General features: G+C 39.7%; 1 protein-coding gene across 1 annotated transcript in view; it reads right to left on the bottom strand.

Moving 5' to 3' along the window:
• The window catches only part of Trhde (thyrotropin releasing hormone degrading enzyme), a 384,413-nt gene that overhangs the window by 280,394 nt on the left and 82,959 nt on the right, over positions 1-21,060 (bottom strand). The window contains exon 3 of the mRNA XM_046430713.2: positions 11,024-11,150. Within this exon, the coding sequence (XP_046286669.1) occupies positions 11,024-11,150 (127 nt within the window). The remainder of the gene's footprint in view (positions 1-11,023; positions 11,151-21,060) is intronic.

Here is a 21,060-nt window from a genome sequence, read left to right as displayed (position 1 = left end):
AGAAGAAAGTTAACTTAATTCTGTATGTGTCTACAATAACCTTCTTGTAAAGTAGCACTCCATGCCTCTGAGAGTTCTCATGAAAATAAAGCACACAGATATGGAAAGGCTGGCTGTACTGTATCAAGTAGACTGTGTCTCTCATACAATTCAACACCAAGAAGCAGAAAATCTCTGAAAACCTCATACAAAAAGTTTTAATTGCCTAATTTAGAGATTTGAAAACAAATCCTCAGACAGTGTACACTGGTTGCTTTTGTTACAGAAATATTTTTTATGTAACAAGGAGAATAAATTACCATCCTAACAACAAGCATCAGCATTTACTCTCCCACTAACATCAGTGAAGGTCAATTCTCAGTCCTAATCTAACTGGACTACCACAACTTCTTTATTGTTATTTTTAATGCTTTCTTCCCTATATGCCCAGCATATCACAATTGCCTGGTTTCCCTAGTGTCTCTCTAACCTGAAAACACTGGATCAGAACCTCTTTGCTTATATTCTCTTTTAACCTCTTGCCGTCTTGCAATCCCGTCCAGTATTACAGCTTTGTATACCATAATATGCTGGCAAATATATATCTCTAGCCAGATTACTCATCCAAACTCCATATTTATAAATTCAATTGTTCACCTGAATTTCATACAAACATCAAGGTGCCACCTAAATGTTTAACAGGCTTGACAGTCTCAAAAATTATCCCCTTCCATAATCTTTCTGTCTCAGCAAATGGCAATAGCATCCTTTTAGCTCTCAGATCAAAAACCTCAAAGTCACCTTGGATGTCCCTCTTTCTCTTACATCCAACATCTTACTCATCAGTAAATTCTATTGTTTCTACTTCTAATATATATCCAGAATTTAATCCCTTCTGACAACCTCACTGTTAGCATCCTAGTCCAAGCAGCAATCATCATTCCCCTGAATTTTGGTCTATTAACTCCTCAGTTTATATCAGGGTCTCTCCATCTTAGCACTATTGACAGTTTGGGCTAGATAACTCCTGTTCTAAAAGGCTATCCTGTGCATCCTATGAATTTTATGATGGTTAGCAATATCCCTGGCTTCTATCCACCAAATATTAGTAATATATACCTAACCCTCCCCACACCCAGGCTGTGTCAAACAAAAATGGCTCCAGACAGGGCTCCTGAGGGACAAAATTGCCCTACCACTGAGATCCATTGCCTTGCAGTGTGTTCTCAACCCAGCTATAAGAATGGCCTTTCACAACATAAACCAGATTATATAATGCATCTGCTCAAAACAGAAAAAACTGAATGAAATAAAAAGAGAAAAAGCCACTATGCTTCCACTGCCTGCTGGCTCTGCCTAGTCTGCCACCTGGCCATTATGCCTGGAGCTCAGCATGGACTTCTCACCCTGACTCACTCTGCTACAGTCCCACTTGTCTTTTGTGTCCCTCAGATCCCCCAGGAAAGCTCTCATTTCAGAGTCTAGGCACTTGGTTCCCTCTGTCTATAGTCCTTGTCCCATTATTTCCACAGGATTTTCTACTTCATTGCCTGGAGTTGTTTATTCAAAAAACTTTGCAATGAAGCCCTCTATGATTGCCCATGTGAAACACTCAGTGCCTTCCCTGCACCAACTATGCAACACACTTCCTCATCTTCCATTGTGACTTTATTTTTAGTGGTTCTTATCTCCACATTCCTTACATACTACTATTGCTTCAGTGTCTGTCTCTACCTGATAGAATGGAAGCTCCAGGAAGGAGGAATCTACTACCTTATTAATTGTTGTATCTGCATGGCATAGAAAATTGCCTGTGGCAGGCACTTACTAAATGTTTACAGAATAAATGAGGGAAGGCAAGAAGGGGAGAAGGGTCAATGCAGCCTCAGGTAATATTTAGGACACATTTATGGGCATCGTTAACAAAGACTTGAGTAGGTTTCCATCGAATTCACTTAGAATAGAATTCATAATGTACAATGGAAAATAAGAATTTCTCAAAATGTTTCTGTGCTTACAGAATCTTTCATAGGAGGTATTTAGAAGGCACACTTATGAGTCCATTAATATATGGATCTAAACATCTATAGATATATAAAATAAGTGGACGCAGGGTTACAGCGCTGCAGTTTCTGCCAGACGCGCAAGCACCGCACTCAGGGCTGAATTCTGGGTTCGAGACGGGGAAGGAAGCGGTCCATCTCGGTTCTCCACACCGGTCAGACCACAGAGGAGGCCAGCAGCCACCATGTTGGTAAACTGACGTCACCACACCTGTTTTTGACTGACCGCAGCTCATTCAGCCATAGAACAGGTAATTTCAGGCTGCAATTCGCCTGCGGCTTGCAGACAGATTGCTAGGGTTCAGCGCCTGGGGGCTTCTTAAAATCTGATCTTATCGGAGTGAACACGGAGCGCGGGGCGGCCGAGTCCCGGCTCCCGGAACCGTCCCGGAACCGCCATGGCTCCGGGCTGCGGAGCCTGCGGAGGCTGCTTCTTGGACCCTGCTAATGTCAGAGCAAACACGAAACACCAAGAAGCCGAATTCCAGCTCCCGGAACTGAGCCCGCGGGGACTGCTTCTTGGAGCTTACACTTATAGGAGCTTACACCGAGCACAGAGCGGCCGAGTTCCGGCTCCCGGAACCGTCCCGGAACCGCCCTGGCTCAGGGCTGCGGAGCCCGCGGAGGCTGCTTCTTGGACCCTGCTCCTATCAGAGCATACACCAAACACTAAGCGGCCGAATTCCGGCTCCCGGAACTGAGCCCGCGGGGGCTGCTTCTTGGAGCCTACACTTATAGGAGCTTACACCGAGCACGGAGCGGCCGAGTTCCGGCTCCCGGAACTTCCCTGGACCGGGGCTAGGAGCCCGCGGAAACTGTGTCTCGGTCCGGGTCCTGCTGAGGGCAGGTCAGGACTCACCCATTGCTTGGGTTGCCTGGCAAGGGGAACGAAATGCTGCCATTCGCATAGGATACCAACATGGCAGAGATCTGATGTCAGCAGAAAGCGGTGGAGGAGAGATCTTCATCAATACCAGCGGTGACATAAGCAGTTGGTCTCCTGGTAAGGGGGGTGAGGCTCAGTCACCCGAGTCTCCTCAATTTGTCCTCGAGCCAGAGGGAAGGAGCCGGGCCGCCGCCAGCCCCCGGAGCAGGCCCAGCGGCTCGCCAGCGTGGTGACCGCGTGACCCCAATTGGAGAGGGGGCGGAGCGGAGCCGCCACCCACACCCGCCAGGTGGGCAGACCCACGACCCAGTAGTACATGGGCGTGGTAGGAGGGGCAGGGCAGAGCCGCCCTTCGCGCTTGCAAGGTAAACAGACCTGTGACAGCCTGGCGGGTCAGGCCCAGTGGCCTGCCAGTATGGTACACACGTCACCCCAACTCGAGTAGGGGCAGAGCAGATCCTTATCCCACGCCCGGATCAGGCCCTGCCGGTGTGGTGGTCACGTGACCCCAATTGGAGTGGGGGTGGAGCGGAACCGCCACCCGTGCCCGCAGGGTGAGCAGACCAGTGATCAACCTGCAGATCAGGCCCAGGGGTCCGCAGGCGTGGTAGGAGGGGCAGGGCAGATCCGCCGCCCGCGCCTTCAAGGTAGGCAGACCTACAACAGACCGGCGGATCAGGCCCAGGAGCCTGCCGGCGGGGTACAAACACCACCCTAATTGGAGTAGTGACAGAGCAGAGTCACCTCCCTTGCCAGGAACAGACCCAGCATCCTGCAGGCGGGGTAGTCACGACACCCCAATTGGAGTAGGGGCAAAGCAGAGCCTCCACTCGTGCCCGAAAGGTGGGCAGATCTGCGACCGACCAGCAGGACAGGCCCAGTGGCCTGCTGGTACGACAGACACGTCACCCCAATTGGAGTAGGGGCAGAACAGAGCCGCCACCAGCTCCCAGAACAGGCCCAGTGACCTGCCGGCGTGGTAGCCACGACACCCCAATTGGAATAAGGAGAGAGCAGAGCCGCCGCCCGCACCTGCAGGAAAGATACGCAAGCAGTATGAAAAGACAAGGAAAGAAAGGACCACAAGCAATGCAGGTCAACGCAACTTTAGAAGAGGTAACAGCTGCAGCAGATGGAATGTCAGATAAAGAATTCAGGATATACATGCTTCAGATGATCTGGAGTATCAAGGAAGACATTAAACAGCAAAATCAGACAATGAAAGATCACTTCGACAACGAATTACGCAAACAAATCCAGGAAGCAAAGGATCAACTATACAGGGAGATAGAGGTTATAAAAAACAAGCAATCAGAAATCCTAGAAATGCAGGAAGCAATAAACCAACTTAAAAACTCAATGGAGAATACTACCAACAGAGTAGAACACTTAGAAGATAGAACATCAGACAATGAAGACAAAGTATTTCAACTGGAAAAGAACATAGACAGCTCAGCAAGACTGTTAAGAAACCATGAGCAGAACATCCAAGAAATATGGGATAACATTAAGAGACCAAACTTAAGAGTCATTGGGATACAGGAAGGTACAGAGCTCCAAACCAAAGGAATGAGCAGTCTATTCAATGAAATAATACAAGAAAACTTCCCAGACTTGAAGAATGAGACAGAATCCCAAACCCTAGAAGCCTACAGGACGCCGAATGTGCAAAATCATAAGAGATCCACACCTAGACACATTATAATGAAGATGCCCAACATACAGAATAAGGAGAGAATTTTAAAAGCTACAAGAGAAAGGAAGCAGATTACATTTAGGGGCAAGCCAATCAGGATAACAGCTGATCTTTCAACACAGACTCTGAAAGCTAGAAGATCCTGGAATAACATATTTCAAACACTGAAAGATAATGGGTTCCAACCAAGAATTGTGTATCCAGCGAAATTAAGCTTCAGGATGGAGAATGAAATTAAAACCTTCCACGATAAACAAAAGTTTAAAGAATTCGCAGCTAGAAAACCATCTCTTCAAAACATCCTAGCCAAAGTATTACAGGAAGAGGAAATGGAAAATAACAATGAAAACCAACAGTGGGAGGTAGGACAGTAAAGGGGGGGGGGGAACAATCAAAGAGGAAAACAAACAATGTTTAGTAACAGAAATAAACAAATATGGCTGGAAGAACAACCCATATCTCAATAATAACCCTAAATGTTAATGGCTTAAACTCACCAATTAAGAGACACAGGCTAGTAGAATGGATCACAAAACAAGACCCAACAATATGCTGCCTACAGGAGACGCATTTGATAGGAAAAGACATACATAGGCTGAAGGTGAAAGGTTGGGAAAAATCATATCACTCATATGGACTTCGGAAACAAGCAGGCGTGTCCATACTCATATCAAATAAAATAGATTTCAAGCCAAAGTTAATCAAAAGAGATAAAGAGGGACACTACATACTGCTTAAGGGAACCATACACCAACAAGACATAACAATCATAAATATTTATGCCCCAAACAATGGTGCAGCTATGTTCGTCAAACAAACTCTTCTCAAGTTCAAGACTCTAATACACCACCACACCATAATCATGGGAGACTTCAACACACCTCTCTCGCCACTGGACAGATCTTCCAAACAAAAGTTGAATAAGGAAACTATAGAACTCAATAACACTATTAATAACCTAGACCTAATTGACATATATAGAGTATACCACCCAACATCAAGCAGTTACACTTTTTTCTCAGCAGCACATGGATCCTTCTCAAAAATAGATCATATATTATGTCACAGGGCAACTCTTAGACAATATAAAGGAGTAGAGATATTACCATGCATCTTATCTGATCATAATGGAATGAAACTGAAAATCAACGATAAAAGAAGGAAGGAAAAAGCATACATCAATTGGAGAATGAACAATAGGTTACTGAATGATCAATGGGTTATAGAAGACATCAAGGAGGAAATTAAAAAATTCTTAGAGATAAATGAAAACACAGACACAACATATCGGAATCTATGGGACACATTGAAAGCAGTTCTAAGAGGAAAATTCATTGCTTGGAGTTCATTCCTTAAAAAAAGAAAAAACCAACAAATAAATGATCTCATACTTCATCTCAAAATCCTTGAAAAAGAAGAGCAAAACAACAGCAAAAGAAGTAGAAGGCAAGAAATAATTAAAATCAGAGCTGAAATTAATGAAATCGAAACAAAAGAAACAATTGAAAAAATTGACAAAACTAAAAGTTGGTTCTTTGAAAAAATAAACAAAATCGACAGACCCTTAGCGATGCTAGTGAAGAGAAGAAGAGAGAGAACTCAAATTACTAGCATACGGGATGAAAAAGGCAATATCACAACAGACAATTCAGAAATACAGAAGATAATCAAAAACTATTTTGAATCCTTATACTCCAATAAATTAGAAGATAGTGAAGGCATAGATAAATTTCTTAAGTCATATGATCTGCCCAGATTGAGTCAGGAGGATATAGAAAACCTAAACAGACCAATATCAATTGAGGAGATAGAAGAAACCATCAAAAGACTACCAACTAAGAAAAGCCCAGGTCCCGATGGGTATACAGCAGAATTTTACAAAACCTTTAAAGAAGAACTAATACCAATACTTTTCAAGCTACTTCAGGAAATAGAAAAGGAGGGAGAACTTCCAAATTCATTCTATGAGGCCAACATCACCCTGATACCTAAACCAGACAAAGACACTTCAAAGAAAGAAAACTACAGACCAATATCTCTAATGAACCTAGATGCAAAAATCCTCAATAAAATTCTGGCGAATCGGATACAAAAACATATAAAAAAAATTGTACACCATGATCAAGTAGGATTCATCCCTGGGATGCAAGGCTGGTTCAATATACGGAAATCAATAAATGTTATTCACCACATCAATAGACTTAAAAATAAGAACCATATGATCATCTCGATAGATGCGGAAAAAGCATTTGACAAAGTACAGCATCCCTTTATGTTCAAAACTCTAGAAAAACTAGGGATAACAGGAACATACCTCAATATTGTAAAAGCAATCTATGCTAAGCCTCAGGCTAGCATTATTCTGAATGGAGAAAAACTGAAGGCATTCCCTCTAAAATCTGGAACAAGACAGGGATGCCCTCTCTCTCCACTTCTCTTCAACATAGTTCTCGAAACACTGGCCAGAGCAATTAGACAGACGAAAGAAATTAAAGGCATCAAAATAGGAAAAGAAGAAATTAAATTATCACTATTTGCAGATGATATGATTCTATATCTAGCAGACCCAAAAGGCTCTTCAAAGAAACTATTAGAGCTAATAAATGAATTCAGCAAAGTGGCAGGATTTAAAATCAACACGCATAAATCAAAGGCATTCCTGTATATCAGTGACAAATCCTCTGAAATGGAAATGAGGACAACCACTCCATTCAAAATATCTTCAAAAAAAATAAAATACTTGGGAATCAACCTAACAAAAGAGGTGAAAGACTTATACAATGAAAACTACAGAACCCTAAAGAGAGAAATAGAAGAAGATCTTAGAAGATGGAAAAATATACCCTGTTCATGGATAGGCAGAACTAACATCATCAAAATGGCGATATTACCAAAAGTTCTCTATAGGTTTAATGCAATGCCAATCAAAATCCCAATGGCATTTCTTGTAGAAATAGAGAAAGCAATCATGAAATTCATATGGAAAAATAAAAGACCCAGAATAGCAAAAACAATGCTAAGCAAGAAGTGTGAATCAGGCGGTATAGCGATACCAGACTTCAAACTATACTACAGAGCAATAGTAACAAAAACAGCATGGTACTGGTACCAAAACAGGCGTGTGGACCAATGGTACAGAATAGAGGACACAGAAACCAATCCACAAAACTACAACTATCTTATATTTGATAAAGGGGCTAAAAGCATGCAATGGAGGAAGGATAGCATCTTCAACAAATGGTGCTGGGAAAACTGGAAATCCATATGCAACAAAATGAAACTGAATCCCTTTCTCTCGCCATGCACAAAAGTGAATCCAAAATGGATCAAGGAACTTGATATCAAATCAGAGACGCGCCGTCTGATAGAAGAAAAAGTTGGCTACGATCTACAGTCGGTGGGGTCGGGCTCCAAATTCCTCAATAGGACACCCATAGCACAAAAGTTAATAACTAGAATCAACAAATGGGACTTACTCAAACTAAGAAGTTTTTTCTCAGCAAAAGAAACAATAAGAGAGGTAAATAGGGAGCCTACATCCTGGGAACAAATCTTTACTCCTCACACTTCAGATAGAGCCCTAATATCCAGAGTATACAAAGAACTCAAAAAATTAGACAATAAGAGAACAAACAACCCAATCAACAAATGGGCCAAGGACCTGAACAGACACTTCACAGAGAAGGACATACAGTCAATCAACAAGTACATGAAAAAATGCTCAACATCTCTAGCTGTCAGAGAAATGCAAATCAAAACCACCCTAAGATACCATCTCACTCCAGTAAGATTGGCAGCCATTAGGAAGTCAAACAACAACAAGTGCTGGCGAGGATGTGGGGAAAAGGGTACACTTGTACATTGCTGGTGGGACTGCAGATTGGTGCAGCCAATTTGGAAAGCAGTATGGAGATTTCTTGGAAAGCTGGGAATGGAGCCACCATTTGACCCAGCTATTCCCCTTCTTGGTCTATTCCCTAAAGACCTAAAAAGAGCATGCTACAGGGACACTGCTACATCGATGTTCATAGCAGCACAGTTCACAATAGCAAGACTGTGGAACCAACCTAGATGCCCTTCAATAGACGAATGGATAAAAAAAATGTGGCATTTATACACAATGGAGTATTACTCTGCATTAAAAAATGACAAAATCATAGAATTTACAGGGAAATGGATGGCATTAGAGCAGATTATGCTAAGTGAAGCTAGCCAATCCCTAAAAAACAAATGCCAAATGTCTTCTTTGATATAAGGAAAGTAACTAAGAACAGAGTAGGGACGAAGAACAGGAGAAGAAGATTAACATTTAACAGGGATGAGAGGTGGGAGGGAAAGGGAGAGAGAAGGTAAATTGCACGGTAATGGAAGGAGACCCTCAGGGTTATACAGTGGAGGGGGTAGAGAGAGAGGAGGGGAGGGGAGGGGAGAGGTGGGGAGGGGGGAGGGTGGATGATGGGAAAGGCAGCGGAGCACAACAGACACTAGTATGGCAATTTGTAAATCAATGGATGTGTAACTGATGTGAATCTGCAATCTGTGTATGGGGTGAAGGTGGGAGTTCATAACCCACTAGAATCAAAGTGTGGAATATGATATGTCAAGAAATTTGTAATGTTTTGAACAACCCACAATAAAAAATTAAAAAAAAAATAAAATAAAATAAAATAAGTGGAACTTTAAATTTTACAAAGCACCATGGGCTTTGGTAACTCCCCTGGATACATAAAGCCGTATGCTGGGAGTAAGTCAAATCATTCAATTATATACACCATAAGGTAGCTTAACACGTAACAATAAGGGTGAACAAAGCTCTTTTCTACAGATGAAAGGCTGCATGGCACAGCTGTGAATGAAGCAAAGGAACAGAAATGCTTCCTGCTGCAAGCTGACAGTTACATGGAACCCCCCGAAGTTATAAATTGAGTTCTTCTGCTAATTACTGGTCTGAAGGAGACAGAGAAAGATCCACATTTTATTTCTCTTGCTGAACTTGCAACATAAGCACTCGTGAATTTTACATTAGAGTCAAGCTGAGCAGTTCCCAGCCAGTTTTACCTGGAGTAGATAACAGTGTCACCTCCCATGCAAATGAGGTCAGGTATTCCTTTCTGCCTTGGGTGACTACCAGGGAGGTTTCAGTGCAAAAAAAGATACTAACAGGGAGGAAGATGTAAAAAGGAAAACAGAAAAAGAAAATAGAACAAAACAAAATACAGATCCTATTTGAAATTTTTTTTAAAAAATGTACCTATTGATTCTAGGAGCTGGAATTTCAAAAAAGACCTTAGAATTTTGTAATACAACTCATTAAAATTGTATGCCATACCCATAGATAACAATATCAACCATTCTATCTGCTTTCTGAACTAACTACTCATTGTAAGACCAATAAAGCTACCCAGCAGGCAGGTACTTAATGAAACAGGCCCAGTTCTCCAGGGAGGAGAACCTGTGGTTCAAACTAACACTTTTGATCAAGTAAACACTTTATTCTTTACAATGAGAAATATCTTTTATGTGGATTCTGATCAAAAATGCTCTTGGGAAGAAAAAGGATGGAGGGGTGGGGACAAAGGACTGTTTGATGTAATATCCCAAATCAGGTTTTCTGAGAAGAAAAAGTAACTTCAATACTTCTAGTACATATACATACCCTTTCTAATATCAGGGCTCACTCCTTGGCAAAAGCACACCATTTGAATTAGGGTAACAACTTAATTCATTTATTCATTTGACCAACAAGTATTGAACACATTTCCTTTGTAAAAGGAAGAAATGCAACTAAGTTTGCAGAGAACACGATTTCCATTACTACCAAGTTTTTCTTTTCTTTTTTATTCTATTTACTGTAACTGTGTGGTAGGAGTACGAACAAACAAAAACAATCTAAAGGATAACTAATTAAGATCTGACGACCGAGAATTTGGCACGGCATCCTGCCCATGAGTTCCTTCTTCATGTAAAATATTGAATAGTTCTGGGAATAATCAAGACCTAGTCTGAAATCCCAGCTCCTTAACTCACTAGTTCTCTCGATGAATGGAAACACTCCTGGGTCCCAATTCCCTTATATGGACAATGTCCTGGCCCTACCTACCTCCATAGTAGTTGTGGTGATTAAATGTGATGTTGGCAAGCACCTCTCCACGGGGCATACTCAACAAATCATCTTTTGGAATCCTAAATTTAACATAATGCCTTTCTTAGTTCCCATGAGCACTTACTGGCAAGACTCCAGAAACATAAAATCTTATTCTACCTCTTCCAAAGAAATTATTTTTTATGCTTATCATCTCTAAAAAATATAAACCTCTGAATTTTCATGCTCCTGGATGTCTTTAAAGAAATTCTACCTTCAAAGAGCCTGTCCCATAAAATAACCAAGAAAATTCTTACCTAGTTTTGGCAAGGAATAGGGCACTTTAAAGTAGTCTTCATAAAATTCTATTAGTCTCTTTGTAATATGGAGAGCATAGTCCCCGGATCCTCTTCTGATCGCATCAGGTCTTGCGTACAACCGTACCTAATTAGAAATATATATAAAAGTGACTTTAGTCTTTTGGTACTCGAATTATATCTTCCCTGAAAATATGAATCTACACAAATCACTTTAGATACTACAAAAATTAAACAGTAGGAAAATGGACAAGAGGGCAGGGAAAGCAGGGAAGGGGAAAACCCTGGGGAATGACATTGGCCTAAATCTATTGTTATATTGTAAGCATGTGCAAAAGTGTAACAACAAATCCCACCATTATGTACAGAGATGATGCATCAAAAAACATGGGGGGAAAAAAGAAAAAAAAATTAAACAGTATTCTTGTTCATATATCAAAGCTTGCTCTGCCTGAAAGAAACCAACTGAAACAATCGAAGTAACCAAGTCGAACAAGTCACAATTTTCTCAAGTTTACAAGATGATATAGGGAAGATTTACACACCTTGCATCAAATAAATATTCAAAGTTATCGCTTACATATGCTTGCTAGAGATATGAAGGTATGGTGGATTAGTATAATGGGTCCCTGGCTATGCTGAAAGAAGCAGGATACAGTGGTTCCCCAGAAGAGAAAATTCATGGTGTATTAAAGATATGTTGTATCAAGCTTTGGAAGTATTAACAGACTGGGAAAAATATATATATAACTTGGACTGCTTTTTATTTTTAATCAACTGTCCTTATTTCCAATATGCAAACCAAGGATAGAAAACTCGTGTACATAAGCAGTCATCATTCTAGAAGACCGTTCACAACTGCTCTTAGCTTCAAAACTCAGCTAAAGTAATTCATGTACACAATCCGGATACTAATATTGATTTTTAAAGCAAGCATCATAAATTATCTAGTCCTTGGCCCCCCCAAAAAAAAGCCTAAAGCGAGAAACATAAAACTGAACAAAACTAACAATTGTACAGAAAAGGTTAAAATGAGATTAGTTTTCATAAAGCTTTCATAAAGCTATCCAGCATCTTTCTTTCCAAAGGCTAAATCTATTTTTCACAGATGTGGTCCCTAATCCTCATATCAATTCTGTGAATAAGAAATATGTATTTTGTGGAAGCAGTAGAGAGCACAGCAGCCTGGGAGTTGGATTTTAGTCCTGCTCTGCCACTAGCCAAGCTGGGTGATATTAAACAAATCACTTAACCTCTTTGGGTCTCCAACATTCTCATTTATAAAATGAAGGTGTTGGCCACCAGCTGGTTGCTAAAGTGCTTTTTCAGTTCTAAAACACATTAGTTCCAATCCCATTTTACAGATAAGAGAGTTTGTGTCCCTTTCATATCGCCAGAAAAATAAATGGTTTACTCAGTATACCAAAATGAATATTTATATTCAATAGAGGAAAAAAAGAAAGTCATACTCAATCATAACATAAAAGTTAATTATACAATTAACTCTTTCTTACCCATGCCTAAGAAGAGAAAATACAGATATGTCAAATCAAGGAGAGGAGAGGAGAGGAAGATACATTCTCACATTATGTTAGAAAGATCTGCAACTCAACAAAGTATTTACCAAATTCGATTATAATTAATTGACCAAAATTGCAAAACAACTTCTCTTCCAAAAACTAAATCAAATACTAAATTTAGTTTGCAGCATCAATATCTTTGGCTGGCAGTAGTATAAAATCAGAAACTATCAAGAAAGAACATCTAAAATAGAACTTGACACTCAAAGAGGCACTGTTAGGATTCCCTGCCCCGGACATTGCTTACAAACATTCCATGTCTTAAGTGAAGTTCCCCAAGGAGAAACCCTTAAGAAAAGGATTGAGGGTACAAGCAATACAATAAGAAAGCACTCTCAGAGAAAACCTACAAGGGAGTCAGGGAACCATGATAAAGAAAAATAAGTCAATCAAGGGTGCAATTCAGGCAAAGTCCTGGACTCAGCCTGAGCTACAGAGAGTTCTAGAGCATAAATGGCACAGCTGAGTTTGTACAGGCTTGAGGTTAGACATCTAGACTTCCACACTCTTGCACCTCAGTCATTGGCTATAGTTACCAAAATGAGGACATAAAATCCCCAGCGCTCCTGATTCTCAGCACATCTAGGTGGTGCAGATCCTATGATCCAACAATAGTCCTTTGAAGAAGGTGACAGGTCTGCTCTGCTGAGTGCAAAGCAATGGCTGCCAGTGTATAGGGACACCATTCTGGAAAGAAGATCTGGTCTTTGCACAGAAAACATTCTCCAGGGACAGTAATCATTCATCTGGGCATTCATTCATTCATTCAACAAATATTTAATTTGCACCTGTTTTGCAGCAGGACCAGGACTAATTTTTTTTTTTAATTTAGCAATGAAAAAGACATGTTCTCTAACAAAAGGTGGTTTCAAAAAGCTTCTCATGTACTAGGTAAGTTAGAAAAAAATGATAATGTTATATGCTGTGTGATTGGCAAAATACAAATAGTGAACAGAGACTAAGGAAAAATAAAGAGTTTTCAGAAAGTTCAAGGTGACATAAGTAGTAAATTCATGAACCATTGCCAGGATAACTTCAAAATGATGCAGCAAGGGTCACTGATTTTACTCTTAGGAGGCATCATTGATTTTGGTAGAAGCACAGTCATTCCTATCAATCAACTCTACCAAGTAGTAGAGCATTCAGTAGGCCCAGACAAGAGAAACATGATTAAATCAATCTGGCTGTCAAGATTTGATAGAAATAATCCAATTTGAGTGAAAAAACAAAACATATGCATGCTTAGCAGAGTGTCTTCATTCATTCATTCAAACATTTATTGCATGCCTGCTGTGTTCCAGGCATTGTACTAGTGAATAGAAATAAAACGATAAAATCCCTACCACAAAATGAGCAAGATATCTATACTTACTGCTCTTAAGAGGTTCACAATATGTGGAAAACAAACAAATAAATCAACCACAAAAGTACAATCTGAGAGTTATACCAGCGTACTCTGCCTTCACACCCTTTGCAAAGGATATACAAAGCTAAGCCCTCCACATTCGATCCCTCTTCCCTTTTCAAAAGCCTCATTCCCCAAATTCTCCCTTTATTTCCCACATCACCAATTTATTCTTTCATACTGGATCATTCTCATCAGCAAACACTCTGTGTTGTTTCCCTTATTTTAAAAATAAATCTTTCTTGGTCACAGAATTCCAGTTATTGTTTCCAGCCACCATCCTTGAAAGTCTTTTCACATAGTTAGGATGACATCTGCCCCTGAACACTTCTGAGAATGAAAACAGCACTTACAACCTGAAGCAATAGCTGTAAGTAGGTGCTTGTTGTTTGTAGCCCCTGAATGCCGTCTTTCTTCAACTTACTACAACAGGCTTTCCTCCCACTTTTCCACCAAAACTGCCTGGACTCAGCCTGAGCCATGGGGAGTTGATCTCACAAAGATCTCTGAAGACCCCATGGTGCCTAACTGTCAGTCATGCGGATGATCTTCTTTCTTCACCTAATAGCAGTATTTGCACAGTTGGTCATTTATTGTCCTTGAAACATTTTCTTCACATGGTTTCTTTTAATTTTCCTTCTATCTCATTGGCCACTCCTTCTGTTTTCTGGTTATCCCTCCATGTCATCATTCAATCCTTTAATAATGTTGGAGAATCAATCCCAGGTTTCAATCTACATACCTCTTCACTTCTCTGTCTATACTCTGTCCCTTGATGATAACATCTAGTCTCACAGTTTAAAGTATAATTTATATGCCAATGATATAGCCAGACTTCCAGACTCATTATTCCAACCTCCCAGGGAACATCTCTGCTTGAATATCTAATATGCCTCTCTTATTGAACATGTCTAAAACCAAACTTCTGATCCCTCTCCCCCTCTCTCCCTCCCCTAGCCAACACACACTCCTCCCAAAACTTTTGCATCTCAGTTAATAGAGCTCCATCTTTCATACATCTTTCCAGGCCCAACATCTCAGCATCATCCTTCTTTCTCTCTTCCCCTCATACTCCATTAAATCCTACTGGCTACCAGTCACTTGCCACAACCCCATAGTTATCACCCTGGTCCCAGCCTCTTCCATTTCTTGCCTGGATGATGCTCTGCTTTCCTACTGATGCCCCATCCCTCACTCCTTTCAGGCTGTCCTCTACACAGCAACCAAAACATGCCAGTTAAAAAGAGCATCCAATATGTCACTCCTCTGCTTTTCCTCCTCCACTGGTTTCTACTTCCTTCAGAGTCAAATCCCAAGTATTTGGAAGGGTTCAAAAATCCCTATACAGATGAAGTCCCCTTTAGCTCTCTGGCTTCATTTCCTACTGTACTGCTCCACATCAGTTACAGTTCACCCACACACTACCTCCTTGCCAATCCTCAAATATACCAGAGAGATTTTTCATCAAGACTTTTGAGTTTTCTCCCCAGATAACTCCATGGCTCATTCTTTATCTTCTTTAGACACTTGTTTATATATCTCACTAAGAAGCCTTTCTTCCTATGCTAGGACCCTGCACCTAAGTGATCTAAGTAAGTGATTTTTTTTGATTTGTTATATGACAACAAAATGTATTACAATTCATATTATACATATAGAGAACATTTTTCATTTCTCTGGTTGTACACGAAGTAGAGTCACCTCCTTCGTGTCTTTTTACATGTACTTAGGGTAATGATGACCATCGATTCCACCATATTTCCTACCCTTATGCCTGCTCCCTTCCCTTTTCCCCTTTGCCCTATCTAGAGTTCATTTAATCCTCCCATCCCCACCCACAGCATATTATGAATCAGAATCCTTAAATCAGAGAAAACATTCACCCTTAGGTTTTTTGGGATTGGCTAATTTCACTTAGCATTATATTCTCCAGCTTCATCCATTTACCTGCAAATGCCATGATTTTATTCTCTTTTAATGCTGAGTAATATTCCACTGTGTATATGTACCACATTTTCTTCATCCATTCATCTACTGAAGGGCATCTATCTAGGTTGGTTCCACAGTTTAGCTATTGTGAATTGTGCTGCTATAAACATTGATGTGACTGTGTTCCTGGAGTATACTATTTTTAAGTTCTTTGAGTATAGACCAAGGAGTGGGATAGCTGGGTCAAATGGTGTTTCTACTCCCAGTTTTCCAAGGATTCTCCATACTGTTTTCCATATTGGCTGTACCAATTTGCAGTCCCACCAGCAATGTATGAGTGTGCCATTTTGTTTTCCCCACATCCTTGCCAAAACTTATTGTTGTTTGTATTCTTAACAGCTGACCTTCTGACTGGAGTGAAATGAAATCTTAGAATAGTTTTGATTTTAATTTCTCTAATTGCTACAGATGTTGAACATTTTTTCATGTATTTGTTGATTGATTGTATATCCTCTTCTGAGAAGTGTCTGTTAAGTTCCTTGGCCCATTTATTGATTGGGTTATTTGTTTTTTTGGTGTTAAGATTTTTGAATTTTTTATATATCCTAGAGATTGTTCAGTTATCTTATATCTGACAACAGAATGTATTACAAAAAAGGCACCAAAAACGTACATTGGAGAAAAGATAACCTCTTCAACAAATGGTGCTGGGAAAATTGGAAATCCATATGCAACAAAATAAAATTAAACCCCTATCTCTCACCATGCACAAAACTCAACTCAAAGTGGATCAAGGGTTTAGGAATTAAACCAGAGACTCTGTATCTAATAGAAGAAAAAGTAGGCCCAAATCTCCATCATGTAGGATTAGGCTCTAACTTTCACAATAAGACTCCTATAGCACAAGAATTAATATCAAGAATCAATAAATGGGATGGATTCAAACTAAAAAGCTTCTTCTCAGCAAAAGAAAACAGTCAGTGAGGTGATTAGAGAGTCTACTAATTGGGAACAAATTCTTAGCACACGCTTGTCAGATAAGTAAGTGATCTTAGAGATATTGCTAAATACAATGCCTTTATCATAAGTGTGGAAATTCATGGAAGGGTATTAAGCCAGGAAGTGGTTAAATTAGTTTTGCATTTTAGAAAGATCACATCAGTCACCTACAGCAGGCGAAGTGAGATGGGGGCGGGGTGGGCTGCTTGTTAAGACTGCAGGCAGAGACACAAATTAGAAAAGTGAAAAGATGTACATTAATAGGTGTGATTTGACAAGTAAAGAGGAATTGCAAACCGTACAGAAGTACCTATAAACTAAGTTGCAAAATATGAATTTAATACCATGAGCACAGGCTGGTCATTTAAAGATTTTAAGTCACAGAGTGACATGATCAGAATTGGGTTTTAGCAGATTACATTGGACTTCAGTGAAGATGATGGATTTGGAGGTATGTGAACAAATAAAAGGAAACAAGTTAGACTTGTAGAAATCCAGATGAAAGATGATGATGTTTGAGAGTGGAGAGATGGCAGCAGGGAGGCAGAGAAATAGATGGACATGTTCAAGTGGCCCTAACAAGTCCTTCAGTTACCAAGTTAAGGCCAGTTACACACATTCTCACCTGAAAACAATCATTCACCTAATCTGTATTCCAGTATCCAGTGCTCCATTGGAACAAGTGAAATCCAGTGGATGGACTGGGAAAATATTCAAAATATTTTATAAACTGAGTAATTTCTGTGTGGTTAATCAAGTAAATTTGGTACAATAATTCTCTTCATGCTGTGAGAAAAAAAAAATCACAGTTGTTTTCTTCTTTTAGAGTAACTAAGTTCTACTTAATCATCACATAAAAACTAAATCTTCATAAACACAGTTATCACTCAAAAGCAATGAAATATAATTTTATTACACCTGCTTATTTGCATTTTCTGACATTCCATGATAAGAGACCAGCTCTGAAAATGAAAATTGCTTACCAGGCTTTATCTCTCCTTCTGCATAGCTTCTTCTTACAGCCAATATAAAGCAGACTCTATGGACATTTAGTTCAGTTGAAAGGACATTTACACCAGGAACTGTCACACAGGGATCTGAGGTTCAAATTTCTTACTACCTACATCTTCCAATTCATGAGAGTCAATTAAGTTCTCTAGGTTTCAGCTCAAAGTTTCTACCTAAAAATTTATCATCATCTATTTATTGTATTATGCCTGCAAGATTGGTGTGTCATACTAATTTGCCTAAATTGTTCCCGTCTAGTCTTCCCTCATTTTGACAAGCAAATAATGGAAATATTGTTTTTCTTCACATAGTTTTACCCCTTTACATTTTTCATTGCCTTTGAAAATACAAACTAACTTCTCAGCTACTTTTCTTCATTTTTTCCTCTTGAGCTTTGCTCTTTTTTTTTCCCTCTGAACTGTCCATGAACTTGGTGCTGATTAGACAGAAATAACTATAGTAATCAGTTTATGGAACAGAAGAAACTGACTTTGGAAAAACAGATTTACAGCCCTGCCCTTGGAGCAATACTTCCTAGCCAGAGCAAAAGTGGAGGAGCTGCACAGTTTGGATCCCTCCCTTAGAACAAAAGGGGGGTTTCTGTTAGAACCAGTGGGCTTCCTAGTTTCATGGATTGTCTATATTTGCAGTATGCTTTTCATCTCTTTAAGGATTTTAAGTATTTTAGTTATTGAAAGGAAAAAAAAATTTCTGTAGGCAGGTATCTTCAATCTCTTTAATTCTCACTTTCTTACAAAAAACAGGTTGGCAATAAACTGGCAGCTGCCCTGACAAGTAGAGTTGGCTTCTTGGAGGCCTTGTCGGGGAGAATCCTGAGATCACATGTGGACCTGGCAGGAAGCTGCGCTAAAATGACACTGTACACTTAGGCTGCAGAAGCAGCTCAGATGCTCATTATGTGCCACTATTAGGATGAAATATTCCTCGGAAGGGAATCATGTGGAAGAGGACTTTAGGTAGATTAAAACTGATTTTGCGTCTGATCGCTGGGCAATTTAGAATAAGAACATCAAAGCCTGTTAAGAGATTTCATCAATGGGACATTTATTTATTCAGTTAATATTTAATGAGTGTCTACTAAAGGTCAGGCCACTGTTCATAAGCTGGGTGTCCAAAGGCAAGCAGAAGAGACCAGGTCTCTCCTTTTGAGCAGCTTGCAGTTCACTGGGGGAGACAGAACAGTGAAGTCCTGGAATTTACAATAACAAAGTGGATCTAATTTATATGGGCTCTTCAAAGAAGTCCTCTCCAAAGAGGGGGAAAAGAACAGGGACAGCACCACAGAAGAGAAGAAGAGCAATAAGCTATTCAGTCTCTCACACACATAACTCGACTTTTCATTGTATTAAATATTCCCAAGGAAAGGGAAAAGATGCTTATATAATTGAAATATAATACAAAAAAGTAAGGAAATACACGATTGTCAAAAATCATATGAAATCCTCGGCTAAATAATTTTAGACACTGTTTCCCAATAATTTAAAATAACTTACAATTTTTTTAAAAAATCCATTTTTACAAAATACCTATGGAATACGTATGGAGTTATCGATACATTCTGACTTTGTTTATGAAGAACTTGAGGAGAAGCTCTTCTGTACTCATTTAGTTGCTTTAAAAGTCAGTGAAACTAAATCTCTCTGTCTGAAGCCTTTCTTCTAGACTGTTTTAATCATTTGTTGTGTTAAAAATGAATTGTGGTAGTTGCTATATAATTATGAGAAACAGTGTATAGTTACACCAAACAGCCAGGAAAAAAAGAAAAGCCATTTACAACAGCACTGCACCTGTTAAAGACTTGAATAACATTTTCTCTGATTTGACGTTCGTAATTTGGCACTTTAAGTTAAATAAACCTTCTGGCTTGCCAGAGTCATTCTCTGAGAAAATTTTATACTGCAAGGGTACGTTAGAAACTTTGGAAGACAACAGTAATTATTTCACAGCTTTAAAATATTGCTATGATAACAAGAAGTTTACTTTTTCTTTCACCTAACTGAATAACCAGTTCTTTTGTTTAATAATTGCAACATAATGATGTGTTATAGCTAATTTCTCAGAAAATAAAGCCAAATTAGTTCACTTGGATGAATATAATTTGATTAGATGGTTCTTCCTACAAGTCGGTAAAACACAAGGAGGCCAAGAGAAGGAGCAGGTACTTTGGGCTCTAAACAGAAGACAAATATATTGATACAAAGAAAAAAAGTTTGTTGTAAACAAGAAACTAAAAAAAAGCCTGTGAGCATTAGTTTATTTAAAAAAGTCTTAAGAATATTTTCTTCCAAATAAAAGGGAAGTAAATACACACAAAACAGGGTACAAGTGCCCAGCTGTGGAACTCAATAAATATCAAGAAGAAACTGAAAGGAGGCCTGGCTGAAGCAGGTGGTGGAGGCCCAGGAGACAGGAACTGGTGAAGGGCCTTGGCATCTCAAGTGAAGAGTCTGGATGTGTTGCTTTGAGAAACTCAGAGCCACTTCAGAGTCTGAAGCAGAGTAAGAAGATTGAAAATGACAAAGGGAAAGTATTCAGGCAACAGAATATGAAACATTGAGACCGGGAGGCTACCGGATATGGAGTGAAAAATTTGTTTTGTAGCTTTCATAGTGAGAACAGCCATTATTAAGGCAGTCTCCATCACCAAAGAATTCAATCTGAGAAGGAGAATTTAGAAATGGGGATGGATGAGGAGGCAGATCTCATACTAAGAATAAGACTGGTGGTGATATTAAAACCACAACTATCTCAAAACCCATCATGGAACAAGAAAACATTGTGAAAGAAATAGCAGAGCCCTGGCAAATCTCACCCTGAAATCCACGGCACAGATTCATATGGTAGATGTTTTAAGAAAAACCACTTCAATAACTTTAGTGAAGTCTAAAACCAGTCTTCGACTAAATTTTACTCAAGCTCAAATACTATTAGGAGAATCTAGATATTGTCACTGATAAAATTGCTTTAGTGGCCTGTTCCTGCTTGTATTTTTCCCCTTCCCCCTTCGCAGAATTTTACTAAGGATTCATGAGAAAAACACCTGCTGAGAATTCTGAGACAGGTTTTCTACACACTGTGGGGTTCCTTTTGAGCCC

The sequence above is a fragment of the Marmota monax genome, unplaced genomic scaffold, assembly GCF_021218885.2.
Source record: "Marmota monax isolate L192 unplaced genomic scaffold, Marmota_monax_Labrador192_F-V1.1 WCK01_AAM20220418_F8-fsc00056, whole genome shotgun sequence".
Taxonomy (NCBI): domain Eukaryota; kingdom Metazoa; phylum Chordata; class Mammalia; order Rodentia; family Sciuridae; genus Marmota; species Marmota monax.
Note: the sequence above shows the minus strand (reverse complement) of the source record. Positions and strands in the feature narration are given on the sequence as shown.